We start from the raw sequence: 14,677 nt of genomic DNA on the forward strand, positions 1-14,677 counted from the left end.
CTGATGGTGGGTTAGCCCACAATGTCCAACCTGGCGCTGGCTTGCTTTCTTCCCATTGACAGGTGACTTCTAGATAGTGTCTAGTCCTGGCCTTGCTGCTCTGCAGGTGTATGGTATGGCTGTGGGCCACTCATTGATAAAAGACACAAGTGCATTTCTGTGCCATGAACCCCATCTCCGTCCTGCCCCAGGGAGTGCCAGGTCTGCATACATCCTGTGGCCGCCACAATCAGGACTTGTCGCTGCCCTCTGTTCTGTCAGGTGTTCTGCTCTGTTGGGAGCATGCATTTGGGTCTGTTACAGTCTGGGGCAGTTCCTAATCTTCGTGCATTCCATTGTTGCCTCCTGATGGTTGGTGCTCACTGTAGACCCGAGCTGTAGCATTGCTGGGAGTCGGGCTGCACGTGCGCAGGACGTGGCTGCAGTGGCTCTACCTGGTGCCTCCCCGCCTGCAGCGTATGGATTTCCAGCTGTCCCCATCCCTTGACAGGCTTGCAGTGGTCTCTCCCAGCTCTCTTAACATTCAGACACCGCAGAACACTGTCTGACAGTGTTTCGTGGAACGCTTGAGTTGAAGAACTGAAAATGCTGTGGAAGATTCCAGTTCTGGCTTCTGTTTCATGCAATATCATAAACAAGTACCTTGTTCATTTTTATGGACGAATAGTATTCTGTTCCATAATGTCCCATTTATTCAGCCATTTGTAGACTGATGGACACATGGGTGGTTTCCACACTAGGGTTCTCATCAGCATCCCTACCATTTTATCAGCCCATTTGTATTATTAATGACTTGTTGTTGTTTGTTAAGTTAAATGCCTAGCAGCAGCAACTGTAGGCTGGAAGTTCTATTCTGGCTCAAGCCTTATGAGAGGAAAGGTTTAGCCACTGGCCAGGGCTCTTTACTTCATAGCCTTAGACAGAAAGTAGAACTATATTGGAGCTAGAGGCAGGTATGACCTTCACGGCCTGCTGGCCAGCTCGGCCCACATCCCAAAGGTTCACAACCTTGTAAAACAGCTCTATCATCTGAGGACCAAGTATCCAAGTTCACGAATAGCACCTGGGGGGGACTAGGTGTTTCAGCTCACGAGCACCTGGGGGGAACCAGGTGTTTCAGCTCACGAGTACCTGGGGGGACCATGTGTTCCAGCTCATGAGCACTTGGGGGGACCAGGTGTTCAAGTTCACTAGCACCTGGGGGACCAGGTGTTGAAGCTCACTAGCACGGGGTAGAACAGGTGTTGAAGCTCACGAGTGCTTGGGAGATATTTTTAAAGCAAATGCCAGCTCGTGGTTTTAATAGCTCTACAACCCCTCGCGCCATCTACACTTAATCTTTATGTGGCTGCAGGTTTCTCATCTGTTTGTTACCTCTTCCTCCCCTCAAATTGGAATGGCCTGTCTCTGGGACCCAGGCCCCATACGTATTTGTTCGAGGGAGAGCCTGGATCAAGAGGGAACACACACAGGTTGCCCACCCAATGGATGGAGACCGCTTGAGTCCTTCCATGACTTGGTTGTCAGGAAACTATGACTTCTGCCCGGTCTTAACGGGCAAGTTGAAGGAACCAGGAGCGGTGGGAAAGGAGGCCATTCCGTAGGGTCAGGGGAATGGCCAGCATGGATTATCACAGCTAGGCCCTTGGTGACAAAGTGTGTGGGGTGTTGGATCTGGTGGGTGGGTAAATTTCTGAAAACAGATTTCAGCTCATTATCACTCAACCCCTGAGTCACCCTGGCTACCCAGGGTTCCCAAATCTAGCTTTGCAGCCCCCATCCCTCAAGACTTGTACATCAAGAGCTGGTGGGAGGGGCCAGGCCTAGGCAGGAAGGCTTGAACTCACACCTCCTGGTGCTGAGATCTCACAAGTTTCTAGTAGGTCTGGTGCTTGGGGAAACTGAGGCAAGGGGAAGTGAGGTGATTTAGACAGAGCCGAGACTGTGGGCGTGTGTGTGCCCCAGCTGGAGCTCAGACCCGTTGGAAGGGCTGTGTGCCCTGCAGGATCAGGTTTTACTTGGTGTTGGCCCTTTCTGACTGAGTTTTCTGTTTGCCCTCAGCCTTCTGATGAGGTTAACCTTAACCAGGAATGTCCACCAGAGGGCAGAGTGGAGATGCTCTAACCAATACATTGTGGGATTTTTTTGTTGTTGTTTTTAACATTCATTTAGTGTGTGTGTGTGTGTGTGTGTTGTGAGGATCACTTGTGGTCAGTTCTTTGCTTCCCTGGGATGGAGCCCAGGTCCCCATGCTCTGCATCAATTGTCTTTACCTACTGAGCCATCTCCCCGGCCCAAGTTACTGTTTTTTTCCCTGTCTACTTTGTTCTCAGCCTCTCAGACCAGGCTTTTCCTTGACCCTGCTGACTGCCCACGGAGCTCACTAATGGGCACGTGTGCCATTCTGCCACTTCCTCTCGACCTTGGGGCAGTTTCCGGTGTTTGAGCCTGGCATCATGGCTGCTCTGCGGCCCTCCGTGCTGGTGGTACTGGCCACATTTATTTTCACAATGACGCCTTTCTATTGAAAGTGGGGGATATGTTTTTATATCTGAAAGGAATGTGTATTGGGAGCGAGGGCGCTCTGGCCAGCCCACAATGAGAGCCTTGTGGGTTTGGAAATAATATTGCTGACTTGAGACACATTTTGCAGATGCCACACCCTTGACGTTAGGTGGGTCACATTTCAGGCCTGTTTCTAGTGCAGGACCGGGCACGCAGTAGGGGACAGCGTCCAGTAGGATGGGGAGTGAGAAGTGGGTGATGCCTGGGTCCACATCCAGGTGTCTGGGCTGCAGGGAGTGAAGGCATTGCTGCCTGAGTCAGTTCCTAGGCGGCTCCTGCCCTGTCCCTGCACAGAAGTGTGACCTGTGGGTCTGGCCAGCCTCATTTTAAGGAAGCTGTAAGCCTGCCATGTGGTTTTCATGTCTGCTGACACTTAAGCGTAGGTCACAGATGCACAAACCTTGGCCTGACCTAAAACAGCACCCAAAGAAAAGGGGGTACAGAGGTGACCCATGCTCATCTTTGGGAACCCAGGTGTTGATCCCTTAGAGCAGTAGTTCTCAACCTGTGGGTCTCGATCCCTTTGGGAGTTGTTTTAATTAGGGTTCTATTGCTGCAACAGAACGCCATGACCAGTAAGCATGCTGGGGAGGAAAGGGTTTATTCAGCTCACACTTCCACATCACTGTTCATTACCAAAGGAAGTCAGGACAAGAACCCAAACAGGGGAGGGAGGAGGCTGCTTGCTGACTTGTTCTCCTTGGCTTGCTCAGCCTGCTTCCTTATAGCATCCAGGACCACCAGCCTAGGGGAGGAGACCACCCACCATGGGCTGGGCCCTCCTCTGTTGATCACTAAATGAGAAAATGCCTGTTTACAGCTGGATCTCACTGAGGCATTTCCTCAGCTGAGGCTCCTTCCTCTGATGACTCTAGCTTGGGTCACGTTGACACACACACCAGCCAGTGCAGGGGTCGAATGACCCTTTCACGGGGGTCATATATATCAGATGTCCTGCATACCAGATACTTACATTACCATTCATAGCAGTAGCAAAATTATGAAGTAGCAATGAAATAATCTAATGGCTGGGGTCAGCCAGTGTGAGGAACTGTGTTAAAGGTTACAGAGTCAGGAAGGTTGAGAACCCCTGCTCCGGAGGCATCCGGTGAGTTTTGGAGATAGGAATCATGCCCTGTAGACTGCTTCAGACCTGCAGTGGTAGGAAGGGGCCTAAGGAGGAGCCAGAGGGAGCTAGTCTGTTGGGAGGGATGCCTGGTTGTCTCCATGAGGAGCCCAGGACTCTGTGACTGGGTCTGCCATGAGTCTGGGCTGCAGGCTGCAGGGCAGAGTGGCTAGACCGTAGCTAGACCTCAGTATGAGTGGAGCCAGCCAGGCAAAAAGCACTGGGTGAAGGGAAGAGGTTAGCTGAGGCCTCGAGGGTCACCACACATGTGTGGCTCAGTAAGTCTCCTCCTGTAGCTTGAGAGGCCGGAGTCACCAGGTGTAGCTTGAGAGGCCAGAGTTGGATGTTTAGGTGTCACCAGGATGCCCTCCCCCAGACAGTGTTGGGGAGAGTCCATACTGCTCCTGCCATCTAGAGGCTGTGGGCTTGGCTGACTTCACTGTAGCCACGCTCCCACCATAGTCTGTCTGCTTTTTCCTGGCTTTTCTCTTTAGGGTCACATCTTGGCAGTGAATTTACAGCCTCTCTGATGACTGTACCTTGGGGCTGTCACAGCAAGGCACTAGACTAAGGAACTGATAGATGATAACATTTATTCCCTGCGGCTGGAAACACCTCCCAGGTCTGGAGAGGACCTGTTGTCTCTCATGATGGTGCCTATGGATGTCCTCATATGACAGAAGGGATGGGAGGGACAGGCGGGTTGAGTGTTCTCAGCAACCCTTTCATAGTCTGGGGAGTGGGTCCTTCATGGCTGTCACCTTCTGAAGGTGCCATTAGGGGTAAGTTCTAGTGTTCCCCCCGTTATCCCCGATCCAGAATGATCTTGTGTCCGTTCCTTATACCGTCTGCATGGCTAACCGGCTTCAAACATCGCCAGTTTCAGATTCCAGGGGAAAGCCTAGTTTGGGGGCCACCATTCAACTCATGTAGTAGTGGTCCAGTGGTGAGAAGCGGATAGGGATCTGGGTTGGGGAAGATAGGAAACCATGGGGAGTCTGTGAGAGCATGCATGGAGTGGCCTAGCCTGTCTACGCAGACAGGTTCCCTGGCTGGCGGAGGAATCCATGGGTTTCATCACTTCAACCTCCCACCTCAATGTAGCCTGGCCAGCTGGGATGGTACAGTAAGGCAGGGTGGGCAGTTGTGTCTGAGAACTCTGATGATGGGACCTTGGAGTGTCTGCCATCGTCAGTGGGTTCTGCCCATTTGCCAGGTCTGACCTTGGTCGTCTCTTCCATCTTCCCTCCTTCCTGTCCCTCACTGTCATCAGGGTTCCACCCCCTCTCGAGAGCTCTCCAGCTGGGCCCTGTTCACATTGTCCCTGGCTGTCTGGGGGAGCCATCTGTCTTTGGGGTTCATCTCTTTCCTGTCCATGTGGCTCTCCATCATGGCTCCCTGCCATTTCATATCCCGTGTCTCTTTCTGTCTCCCCCACCCGGTCTTGTCACATCCTCGCCCCCTCACCGCCTGCCTTTCTCAACCTTCCTTTCCTCCCAACAGCCTCCAGTCCGCTCTGCCCCTCAGCCAGGAGCCCAGGGGCAGCAAGATCTGTGTGCTGACCTGACCTTTAGGCAGTCCTTCAGTCTGCAGGCAGCCCCAAGCCCCTCCGTTAGCAGAGTGCCTTGCTTTCTGTCCGTCAGCCAGTTGTCAGGCCAGCCTTGGATTCCTGTTAGTCAGCGAATGAGCAGGGAGGGCCCTGCCTCCCACTGTTCGCTTGCTCATTCATTCATTCATTCATTCATTCATTCAGCCTGAGAGCAGGACATGGGTTTGAACGTCCACTAGTTGGTCAGTTGGTTGGCTAGTTGGTGAGCAGGGCCCAGCTTTCCAACTGTCAGTCAGTGACCAAGCGGGGATGCCACTTCCGCTGTCTTGTTCTTCATTCAGTCCCTCAGGCCTAGCCTTCCGTTATTTTGTTAATTGGTTGATGAGCCAGAGAGCCTGGGTATGGCTTTCCTTCTGTTAATCAGGACCCAAGTCCAGCGTTCACAGTTCTCTGTTGTCAGGGAGAGGGTCTGGCCTTCTGCTATCCTGCCCATCCCTGAGGCTGCCCAACTGGGCTTGGGCCTGCTGGGTGATAGGCCCTGGGAGCAGATGAACCTCAGGCCGCCTTCGCTCTGTGGGTCCTAGCAGCTAAGCCCACCCACCACGTTCAAGGTTTCCCTTTAGCTGTGGGCCCCTCTCAGAGGGCAGTGTGTGGGGCACTGGTCAGCCGGCGGCCCAGCTTCTGCCCTGTCTCTCCCCTCATGTTTCCCTCTCAGATCCAGGACCCGGACCTGTCCTTTGTTGAGCTCCTGCTGAGTGCCAGTCTCTGGAAGGTGGCACCGGATACGGTGCTTGCTTTGAACCCAAGCTCCCACTGAGTGAGCACTCACCTTGGGCCACTGTCTCTCTGAGCTCCCGCTTCTCGCTTGGGCAGTGGTCGCAGCCTTGCGTTGCCTCAGTGAGAACAGACTCCGTGTTCAGTTCTCTGCTTGCCTCATTAGATCCTCAAACCCTGAAACGTGGTCATGACTCTTCCCATTTCTCAGAAGGTAAAACTGAGACTCAGAGATGTGGCAGACCAGCTCTTTCGTAGCCAGCATCTACGAGAGGTCATCTGGGGTTCTTAGCATTCTTTGTCTGCAGACTGGAAATGGTGTCCCTCACTGCCCTGCCCCCACAGCCACCGGTGGCTGCTCTAGAGGCTGAAAGACCTTCCCCAGCATTTTCTCTACTCTGCCCAGACTGCCCACTGGACAGGCAAAGCCCAGGACGTGTGCCTGGGAGGCCTGGGTGCCTCCCTCAATTACAAACTATGATGCTGGCCAAGTCCTAGCTTGCTCTGGGCCTAGACTTCTCTTTCTATTACATGGGGATGTGCAGGTGTGAGCCTGTGCCCATTTCATTCTTCCCCCCCCCTGGGGAAGAGGAACTACGCAGGCTTGTGTGCCACAAGTGCATGCAGGAACACACACACACACACACACGCACATGCACTCGCATGCACACACATGTCCTTATCCCTCTTCTGCATACGTACACACACTTGTAGGTACCGTCACATTCTTTTCCATCCTGACACGGGGGCACACAGGCACACTCCACAGTTGTCTGCACCATGCATTCATATCCGCACACACTGCCACTCCCACACTCACCTAGCATGCTCACTCACTCTCACACGGAGAACCCTCACTCAGCTACACACACTGTCCCCTGCACACCCCTAGCCCCTGCTCTCAGGTCTCCCTGGACCACGTGAGCGCTGTGGGGGAGGAGCAGTCTGGCCGCACCTCCTCTCCCCCCCCTCCCCGGGATGAGGGGGAGGATGCTGGCACCCAGCGCTGGGGACCAGGCTGCCTGCAGGTTTACCCCAGAGGTGGTGGTGGCTGCTCACAGGACCGTCCGGCCATCTGGCTGTGAGCCCTGGCTTTTGAAAGATTTATGCCACCCTGAACTTGACTCTGGGGGTGGTGAGAGTAGTGGGGAGGGAGGAGCCACCGCCTGGGGGGGGAAGCTGGAAGTGCCCAGCCAGAGGCCCCACAGCCTGCTCCGAGATGGACTATTACTACTGCCCCAGCCTGCTGAAGCTGCTGCGGTACCTGTGGGTGAGTGTGGGCGCAGGAGTCTGCCGCTCTTCCGCTCAGTCAGTCGCTCAGTCGTCTGCCTTTCTCCTGGCTAACAGCAACTGTGGGAGGAGGAGCATGGGTGGTGGACAGCTTGGGTGGGAGAGCAGGCTAGGAGGGACAGCCCGTAGTCCTGAGCTGGGACTGTAGCCTACACGGTTGTTCTCCTGGGCAAGCAGCAAAAGCAGGACAGACCTCGCGGGTCCTTCAGAAGCCATGCTTCGCTGGCGTTCCTCCGCTGGCTCTGCTGCCTTCTGTGGCTTTATTTTCCTTTCCCCCAAACTTGACAAAAGTGAAGCCCAAACCCACTCCCTCTCCATGTATACTGGAGGAAAATTTCCCTGAGAGGGACGTGGGAGCTGGGCTAGGGTGCCCTCCTGCGAGGGCTCTGTGGAGTATTTCCAAACCTTGTTTTGACTGAGGCAGATCTCTGTGTCCTGGACAGCTTGCTTGTCTTCTCTCTCTAGCGTGCTCTCTCTTCCTTGGTGGGACTGAGGAGACACAGTGACGGTGGCTCTGTGAACAGAAAAACTTATCAGGGAATCGTCATAGCGTCTGGGGCTTTCTAGAACTTTTGCTACTGAGCTCAGAATACCCATAAAGGAAAGTTTTAGGAAATGTTATTTCCCCCTCTGAGTGTTTGCAAATACTTGAGACGCTTGCCACACAGAATTTTCCCGAGCTTCTAAAACACAGCTCCAGGAAGCCTTGTCCTTCTGGACCTCACCCAGCATCGTCGTCCTCTAAAGCCCAGGGAGCATCCAGAAAACAGGAGACCTTCCCAGTCCCGGGTGCCCGGGATCACTGGGAAACAAGCTCTCTCTTAATAAACAAAAGCACCACTTATTGGTTTATTTTTATTATTTTTTTTATTAAAAAAGTAGGATATAGATATGTTAGAAAGTTCAGAATAACCCCAAAGAGCATACAGAGAGGGGGACTGTTGGCGTCTGTGTTTTTTGTTTGGTTGTTTTTTAGCCCAGGTTGGCCTTCAACTCTCAGCTGTCTTCCTGCCTCCGCTCCCCAAATACTGGGGTTACAGGCATGTGCCACGATGTCCTACTTAGTATATTTTGAAGTCTGCAGTTCATGGGGTCCTGACAGCTTCCTGGTGTTTGGCTGTGTCTTGGTGCCAGGACATTAATGTGACTAAGAGACAATACCCACTTCCCAGGAATGTGGGAGCAGGTGCCAGGCTCATCGGCAGACAGCGTGGTCATTTGTTCATTCAAGACACCTGGCAGCACACATGTACAGGACCCTACTTTGGGGGTGTCTGGACTGTGTTGGCGTGGGGCAAAGTGTGGTACTGTGACAGACAACGGTCTTTTGGAATGTGGGGTCCAACAGAGTCCGCAAGAAAGCTGAGCCCCGGAGAATCTGAGAACGACTCGGGAGGGTGTGTTCTGGACAGAAGGAACAGTGTGTATTAAGACCAGGGTTGGTAGACACGGATGTTCGAGAGTGCATGGCAAGTTCCCCAGCAGGGGCAGGCATTCACTCTGTCTGGCCTGTGTGAGACAGACAGACAGACAGACAGACAGACAGACAGACAGACGAGTCTCAGCTCCTCACTAGGCTGTGCACATTGTGACCTCTGCTTCTCTCCTGAACCAGAAGGGGGTGGGACAAGGCGGTTTAGGTCTTTTCTAGGTGTGGCATGGTGAGGCTGTACTCACTGGCTTCCTGTGGGTGATGGGGCCTTACTGCTAGCTCCTGGCCATGAAAATCACCCTACGATGTCTTTGTTCTGCCAAGTTACTAGACTCGGGCACGGCCCAGGTGTCTGAGACCATGGCTTAGGATCAGCCCTGCAGAGGGCTAGACACTTTTACTGTGGCCTCTGTGGGAAGTATGGGAATGTGAGACCCACAGGCTGCTACAGCTGTGGCTGTGGCTTCCTCATCTGCAGAACGGGGACACACCACCTTCCACTTCCTCGTCACGATTCCCCCAGGTCACTCAGTGACTACTGGGACTTCTGTTTTTTAGGAAGCTACTGTTGGGTTCAAAGTGGCTGTCAATCTAGACTGCATGGGGGAGCTAAGTGGTGTGGGGTGCTCCTCCTGCCTTCCATCGGGGCTCCACATGGCTATTGTCAGCCAGGGCCCTTTGACATCTTCCCATTTCTATATCCTAATTCAGTCTCCTGGTCACCACCCTCTCCTCTCCTGCCTCTGTATTTGTTTATTTTTTCTTTTTTAGATTGCACCTGTTAGTGAGGTCATGCAATATGTAGTCTAGTCCAGTGTCAGCCACATTCAACCATAATGTCCTAAGTGCCGAAGGGTGTGTAGTATTCTGTTGTGCAAGTGTGCATGTGTGTACAGTGTAGCCTGGTATCCTTGCTGTGTCTGCTTGGATTGCATCCTGTTTCATCTGGCCTGTCATGGATCCATCTGGAGCGTGGATGTCATGTACATGCCCAGAGCAGGATTGCCGCTCTGCTCTGTTCTTCATGTTGTTCTGGATCACATCTGTGTTCTGGAGCACGTTTGCATTCTGGAGCACGTCTGCGTTCTGGATCACATCTGCGTTCTGGATCACATCTGTGTTCTGGAGTACATCTGTGTTCTGGAGCGTGTCTGTGTTCACAGACGAGACATCAGAGGAAGCTCCAGGGTGCCCTTCTTCTGAGTCCCTGGAAGCCCACAGAGTACCAGAAGTTAGGGACTGCAGGGCTGGCTCAGTGTTTCAGAACACTGGCTGCTCTCACAGAAGGTCCGCATGGCCACTCACTACTATCTGTAAGTCCAGTTCTAGAGGATCCAGCACCCTCTTCTGGCCTCCTTGGGCACTTGGGCACAGTTTAGGTCTTTTCTAGGTGTGGCATGGTGTGGGTGATGGTGCACAGACCCTCATGCAGGCAGACGACTAATACACATAAAATAAATCAAGTAGGAATGAGGTCTTGGAAGACAGCTCAGCTGGCTTGTCTAGCATGTAGGTAGCCCTGGATTCCATCCCCAGCACTACTCAAACCAGGCGTGGTGAATACCCCAGTGATCTCAGCACTCAGAAGGTAAGACAGGAGGATTAGGACTTTAAGGTCATTCTTGGGTACATAGCAAGTTAGAGACCTGCCTGGGCTACGTGGCACAACTCTCTCTAGCAGCAACAGACAGAAAGCAGGGAATCTGCGTGAACTCATTGCCGGTAAACCCCAGACTGAATTCTGAACTCTGAGAGGCCAATCTTGCCCTCTTGGGTATGCTTGATAGTCTGTCTAGAGATATTTTTGGTTCTCTTTACTGGGGGTGGGAACTGGTGCTGCTGGTATGTCGTGGATAGAGGCAAAGGGTGCTTTCTGATGCCAAAGGAGGTGGGGTAGCCTCCGCAGCTCCCTTAGCACCGCCAAGAGCAGTCGTGGCCAACAAATCCAGGGAGATTGGGGAGGACAGATGGCCATCTGAGGGGAGGACCATTGGGGAGGACAGATGGCCATCTGAGGGGAGGGCCACAGGGGAGGATGAATGGGCAGTGTGGGAGAGGGCAAATGGGCAGCTGAGGGGAGGACCATGGGGAGAATTGATGGGCAGCTGAGGGGAGGACCACGGGGAGGACTGATGGGCAGCTGAGGGGGAGGACTGATAGGCAGCTGAGGGGAGGACCATTAGGGAGGGCAGATGGGCAGCTGAGGGGAGGGCCGTGGGGAGGGCTGCTCCATTCAAAGGTTCTGTTTCCCCATGACCTCTGTCTTTCTCTAGTAGGATCCATCTCAGAACCCAGTCTGTACCATCTTACGTGGGATCCGAAACAGGGCCTCACGATTGCTCACCAACTGAGTCAGTCTTGGTTCCTCACACTTGTGTGTGTTCACTGACATGGGGTAGGGGTCAGGGCGGCTGCTTGTGTCTTTAAAATGCTTCTCAGGTTGATCTGGAGCATGGGCCTGTCATTCCTGCCTCTCAGGAGGCTGAGGCAGGAGAATCAAAAGTTCAAGGCCCTCTGGGGCCACACAGTGAGTTCAAGGCCAGCCTTGGAATCTTGGTTTCTATAAGAAAGGATGAGAAGAGAGTTGAGGTTTAGCTCAGGGAAGCGCTCCTGCCCAGCATCCATGAGGCCCATGTTCGTCCTCGGTTCTGCAAACGTCCCAGCTCGTAAGTGTAGTGTCCAGTGGCTGTGCTCCTTCCTGCCATTGGCCTTGATTAATTGGCCAGCCCCTCCGGCTTGGGCAGTAGTTTGTTCTTAGATGTGCCCGGTGCCCGCTAGCCTCAGCCTGGGTCTCACTCCTGAGTTATTCTCGGTGTTACTCAGTCCTTCTTAGGCCTGGGTCAAGGGTGGCTGCAGCAGGCCTCTGCAAAGGGGCCACTTGTGGGCTGTCGGGCTGTCAGTAGCTTCCTGTCTACAGCCTGGTCTTGCACACAACTCTGGGGGTGGGTGAGCCCCACCCCCACTTCTGGGCCTGCCCTGCATCATCTGGGAAGTGGGAGGAGATTGAGTTTCTGTTATGTGTCATTAGTAACCGGAGCTGGTGGCTTCTTCTGCTGGGCTGTTTGGAGTCACTTAATCTTATTGATAGATAAGCAAAGCAGACAGACCCCCCTTGGGCCCATGGGCCTGCCACTGGGCATCCAGCTGGAAGCTGCACCATTGCCACTTCATTGAGCCCTTACAAAGCTGCCTGGCATGAACCATGTGGGTCTTGTGGGCAGCTCATCCCGCAGTCACGCTAACCCTGAGTAGATCTCAGCACTGCCTCCATTTCTCAGTGGGGAAGCAGAAGCCTGTGAGGTTTGGTGTCTTATTCAAGCTCCTCCCACCCCCCACCAGCTGGGGCATGTCAGAGATAGTGAAGCCAGGTACCCCTTGTCCAGTTTTAACTGCTGGATCTGAATGGGAACACTGAGGCCACCAGGGTTGAGGTGACTTGCCATCCACTGGCAAAGCCCACACAGGGCTTTGGGAGGAGGAAGCCTTGCCTGCAGTGTGCTCTAGTGCTTGCTGGCAGGGTGACTTAGACGGGTCACACAACTTGAGACAGCAAATGTAGGGCTGGTCGGGATAAGGGGTTGGCTTTATTTAGGGATCAGCTGAGTCTAGGTGTGCTGAGGCCTGGGGATGGCCCTTAGTGACTCAGCTTTCTTAAAGTCAGGAAGCTGCAGGTTGCTGCAGGGTGGGAGCCCCGACAATAGGAGGAACACAGCATACCGCAGGGTGACAGCCAGTGGCACCGGGCTGGAGCCCAGCTGCCTGGGGGCTCGCTGTCTGTGGGGACGGGAGCCGAGCTGCCTGGGGGCTCGCTGTCTGTGGATACTGGAGTCCAGCTGCCTGGGGGCTCGCTGTCTGTGGGTACTGGAGTCTAGCTGCCTGGGGGCTCGCTGTCTGTGGGGGACTGGAGTCTAGCTGCCTGGGGGCTCGCTGTCTGTGGGGGACTGGAGTCTAGCTGCCTGGGGGCTCGCTGTCTGTGGGGGACTGGAGCCCAGCTGCCTTGTGGTGGCTGTGCTTCCTCCATCACATTCCACTCCACCATAGAGCTTGTTTTTGATGGAAAAAATGTCTAAATATGGCTGGCTTGGCTGTCCGCCTCCCAGGCACTCTTGCAGAGTGTTTGCTTAGCTGTACCCTCTGCGGCCTATGGGCTTTCCCTGGTGACATCGGTAAGGACATCGGTAAAGTCATGAAAGAACGTGCAAAACTGTCCTGCCCCAGGGCCTCCACATGTGCCTCAGTGCTCACAGCAACCCGAAAGGTGTCCATATTGTTAGTTTTATTACAAGTGGGGAAACTGAGGCCGTGGGAGGTCCAGTAGCTGGGATTTGAGCCGGGGAAGTGTAAAGATGACTGTTTGGTGGCTGCGCTCTTCCACCACGCAGGAAGGTCTGCGGCAGGTCACCTCCAGCGTGACTCACGGTGCACAGTGGGCGCTGTCCGAGGCTGCTGGCTGCTGGCCACAAGCTTGAGCTATAGGTGGACAAGGGCTGCTTGGCTCTTGCTGCCCACTGCGGAAGCTGTTGCTGCTTCTGCTGTGGCTCTGGTTGTGGTCTGGGTCTCATATTCGGTCCCACTAGCTCCCACTGAGGCCCTGGTTTGGTTTCGCTCACTGATGTCTGTGGCTGAAATGGAAGAGTTGTCTGTTTCCAGCTTGAGCTGACGTTTAGGCCACGGGGCGTGAGTCACTGGAGTTACAGGCGGACTAGAGCTGTGGGAGCCTGCTAGGGGTTCGCGGCTGGGTCTTGGGTTTCTGCTCCTGGCGGGTTCTCTTCCTTCTGGAGCACAGGGCCTTGGCTAACCTCATCTGTAGATGGGAATAACGTAGCAGCTTCCTCTCGGAGCACCCTAAGGAGCTGGCGAGGTGGCACAAACAAGGTCCTCTACCTCATCAGTGCTGGGGAAGTGTTAGCAGTCCATGCTGGCACAAGGCAGTGACGGTACTGTCGTCATTCCTGGAGGCCACCCCGTACTGTGTGTGTGGGCTCTGTCAGTGAGCAAGACGACCCACCTCAGCCGGTGGGTAGTTGAGCCAGCACACAGTGACCAAGACACAGAACTCGAGGTAGTGTGTCAGGAGCTGGGGTGTGCTGTGGAAAGGAAGGCAGAAGGCGGGAAGCACAGCAGGGACTGACGGGGCTCGGCCGGGGAGACCTCCTTAGAGGGTATGAGGGGAAGAAGACAGGGCCAGGCTGGGAGGAAAGGAAGCCGCACAAAGGGCCTGAGATCAGACCTGTTTAAAAAAAAAAAAGACTAAGACAGAGTGAGTGAGGGGAGAGAGTCAGGAGAAGAGAGCCTGGGAATGGGGTCACTCTGAGGACAGTGCCTGGAACTATGAGGTCACCAGAGCCTCAGCGGAGAACACTTTGAACTGGACGGTCAGTCCAGTTTGGGCTTTCAGGAATCTCTGGATGCCATGCGAGGAGGAGGCACGAGGAGCCGCTTGTGTTTCACCAGGCTTTAAGTAAAAGCCATGGGCCCTGTTCTGAGGCTCTCCACCCCTCACGTCCTTCCCACTGTGTGCAGTTCTAGGAAGAGGTACCCAAAATTCTTCAATGAGGGCAGATCTGCCAGCTGCTGTAGTCTGGGTTGAATCACTCCTGGGTCTCCATGGCAGTCTCTCAGGGATTCAGCTCTCCCAGGGCTCGGCCCCCAGCGTATCCCCAGCTGTGCCCACATCCCAGACTTCGCCTCGACCATGATGTGACCTCCTCTCCCGCCTGTTGTCCTCAGCATGTCATAGCGTCCTTACATCATAGAAAGATGGAAACGGACCCTGGGATGCTGGTGGCCCCCAAGCCTGAAGAGCCATCTCCTGGCCCTCAGAGGGACACAGTGGTTCACCACGACGTCGGAGGCTTTGTGCTAATGTGCCATGGGAGCTCTGCTCTCACGTGAAGACTCCCGGCCACGGCTCCGACATGCCAGTCTTATGGTCCTCCAA

The 14,677-nt window shown here is 54.2% G+C and overlaps 1 protein-coding gene across 2 annotated transcripts in view; it reads left to right on the forward strand.

Annotated features, from left to right (window-relative positions):
- Kiaa1671 (KIAA1671 ortholog) overlaps positions 1–14,677 on the forward strand; it is a 135,357-nt gene that overhangs the window by 53,143 nt on the left and 67,537 nt on the right. Inside the window, exon 1 of one of the 2 annotated variants that reach the window (XM_050121061.1) lies at positions 7,092–7,284. The exons of the other annotated variant lie outside the window; for it this stretch is intronic. Within the exon in view, the coding sequence (XP_049977018.1) occupies positions 7,234–7,284 (51 nt within the window). The 5' untranslated portion in view covers positions 7,092–7,233. Of the gene's footprint in view, positions 1–7,091; positions 7,285–14,677 lie in introns of those variants that run through there. 2 annotated transcript variants of the gene reach the window in all.

Source organism: Alexandromys fortis, unplaced genomic scaffold (genome assembly GCF_014885135.2).
Source record: "Alexandromys fortis isolate MF-2015 unplaced genomic scaffold, M_Fortis_MF-2015_v1.1 scaffold_197, whole genome shotgun sequence".
Taxonomy (NCBI): domain Eukaryota; kingdom Metazoa; phylum Chordata; class Mammalia; order Rodentia; family Cricetidae; genus Alexandromys; species Alexandromys fortis.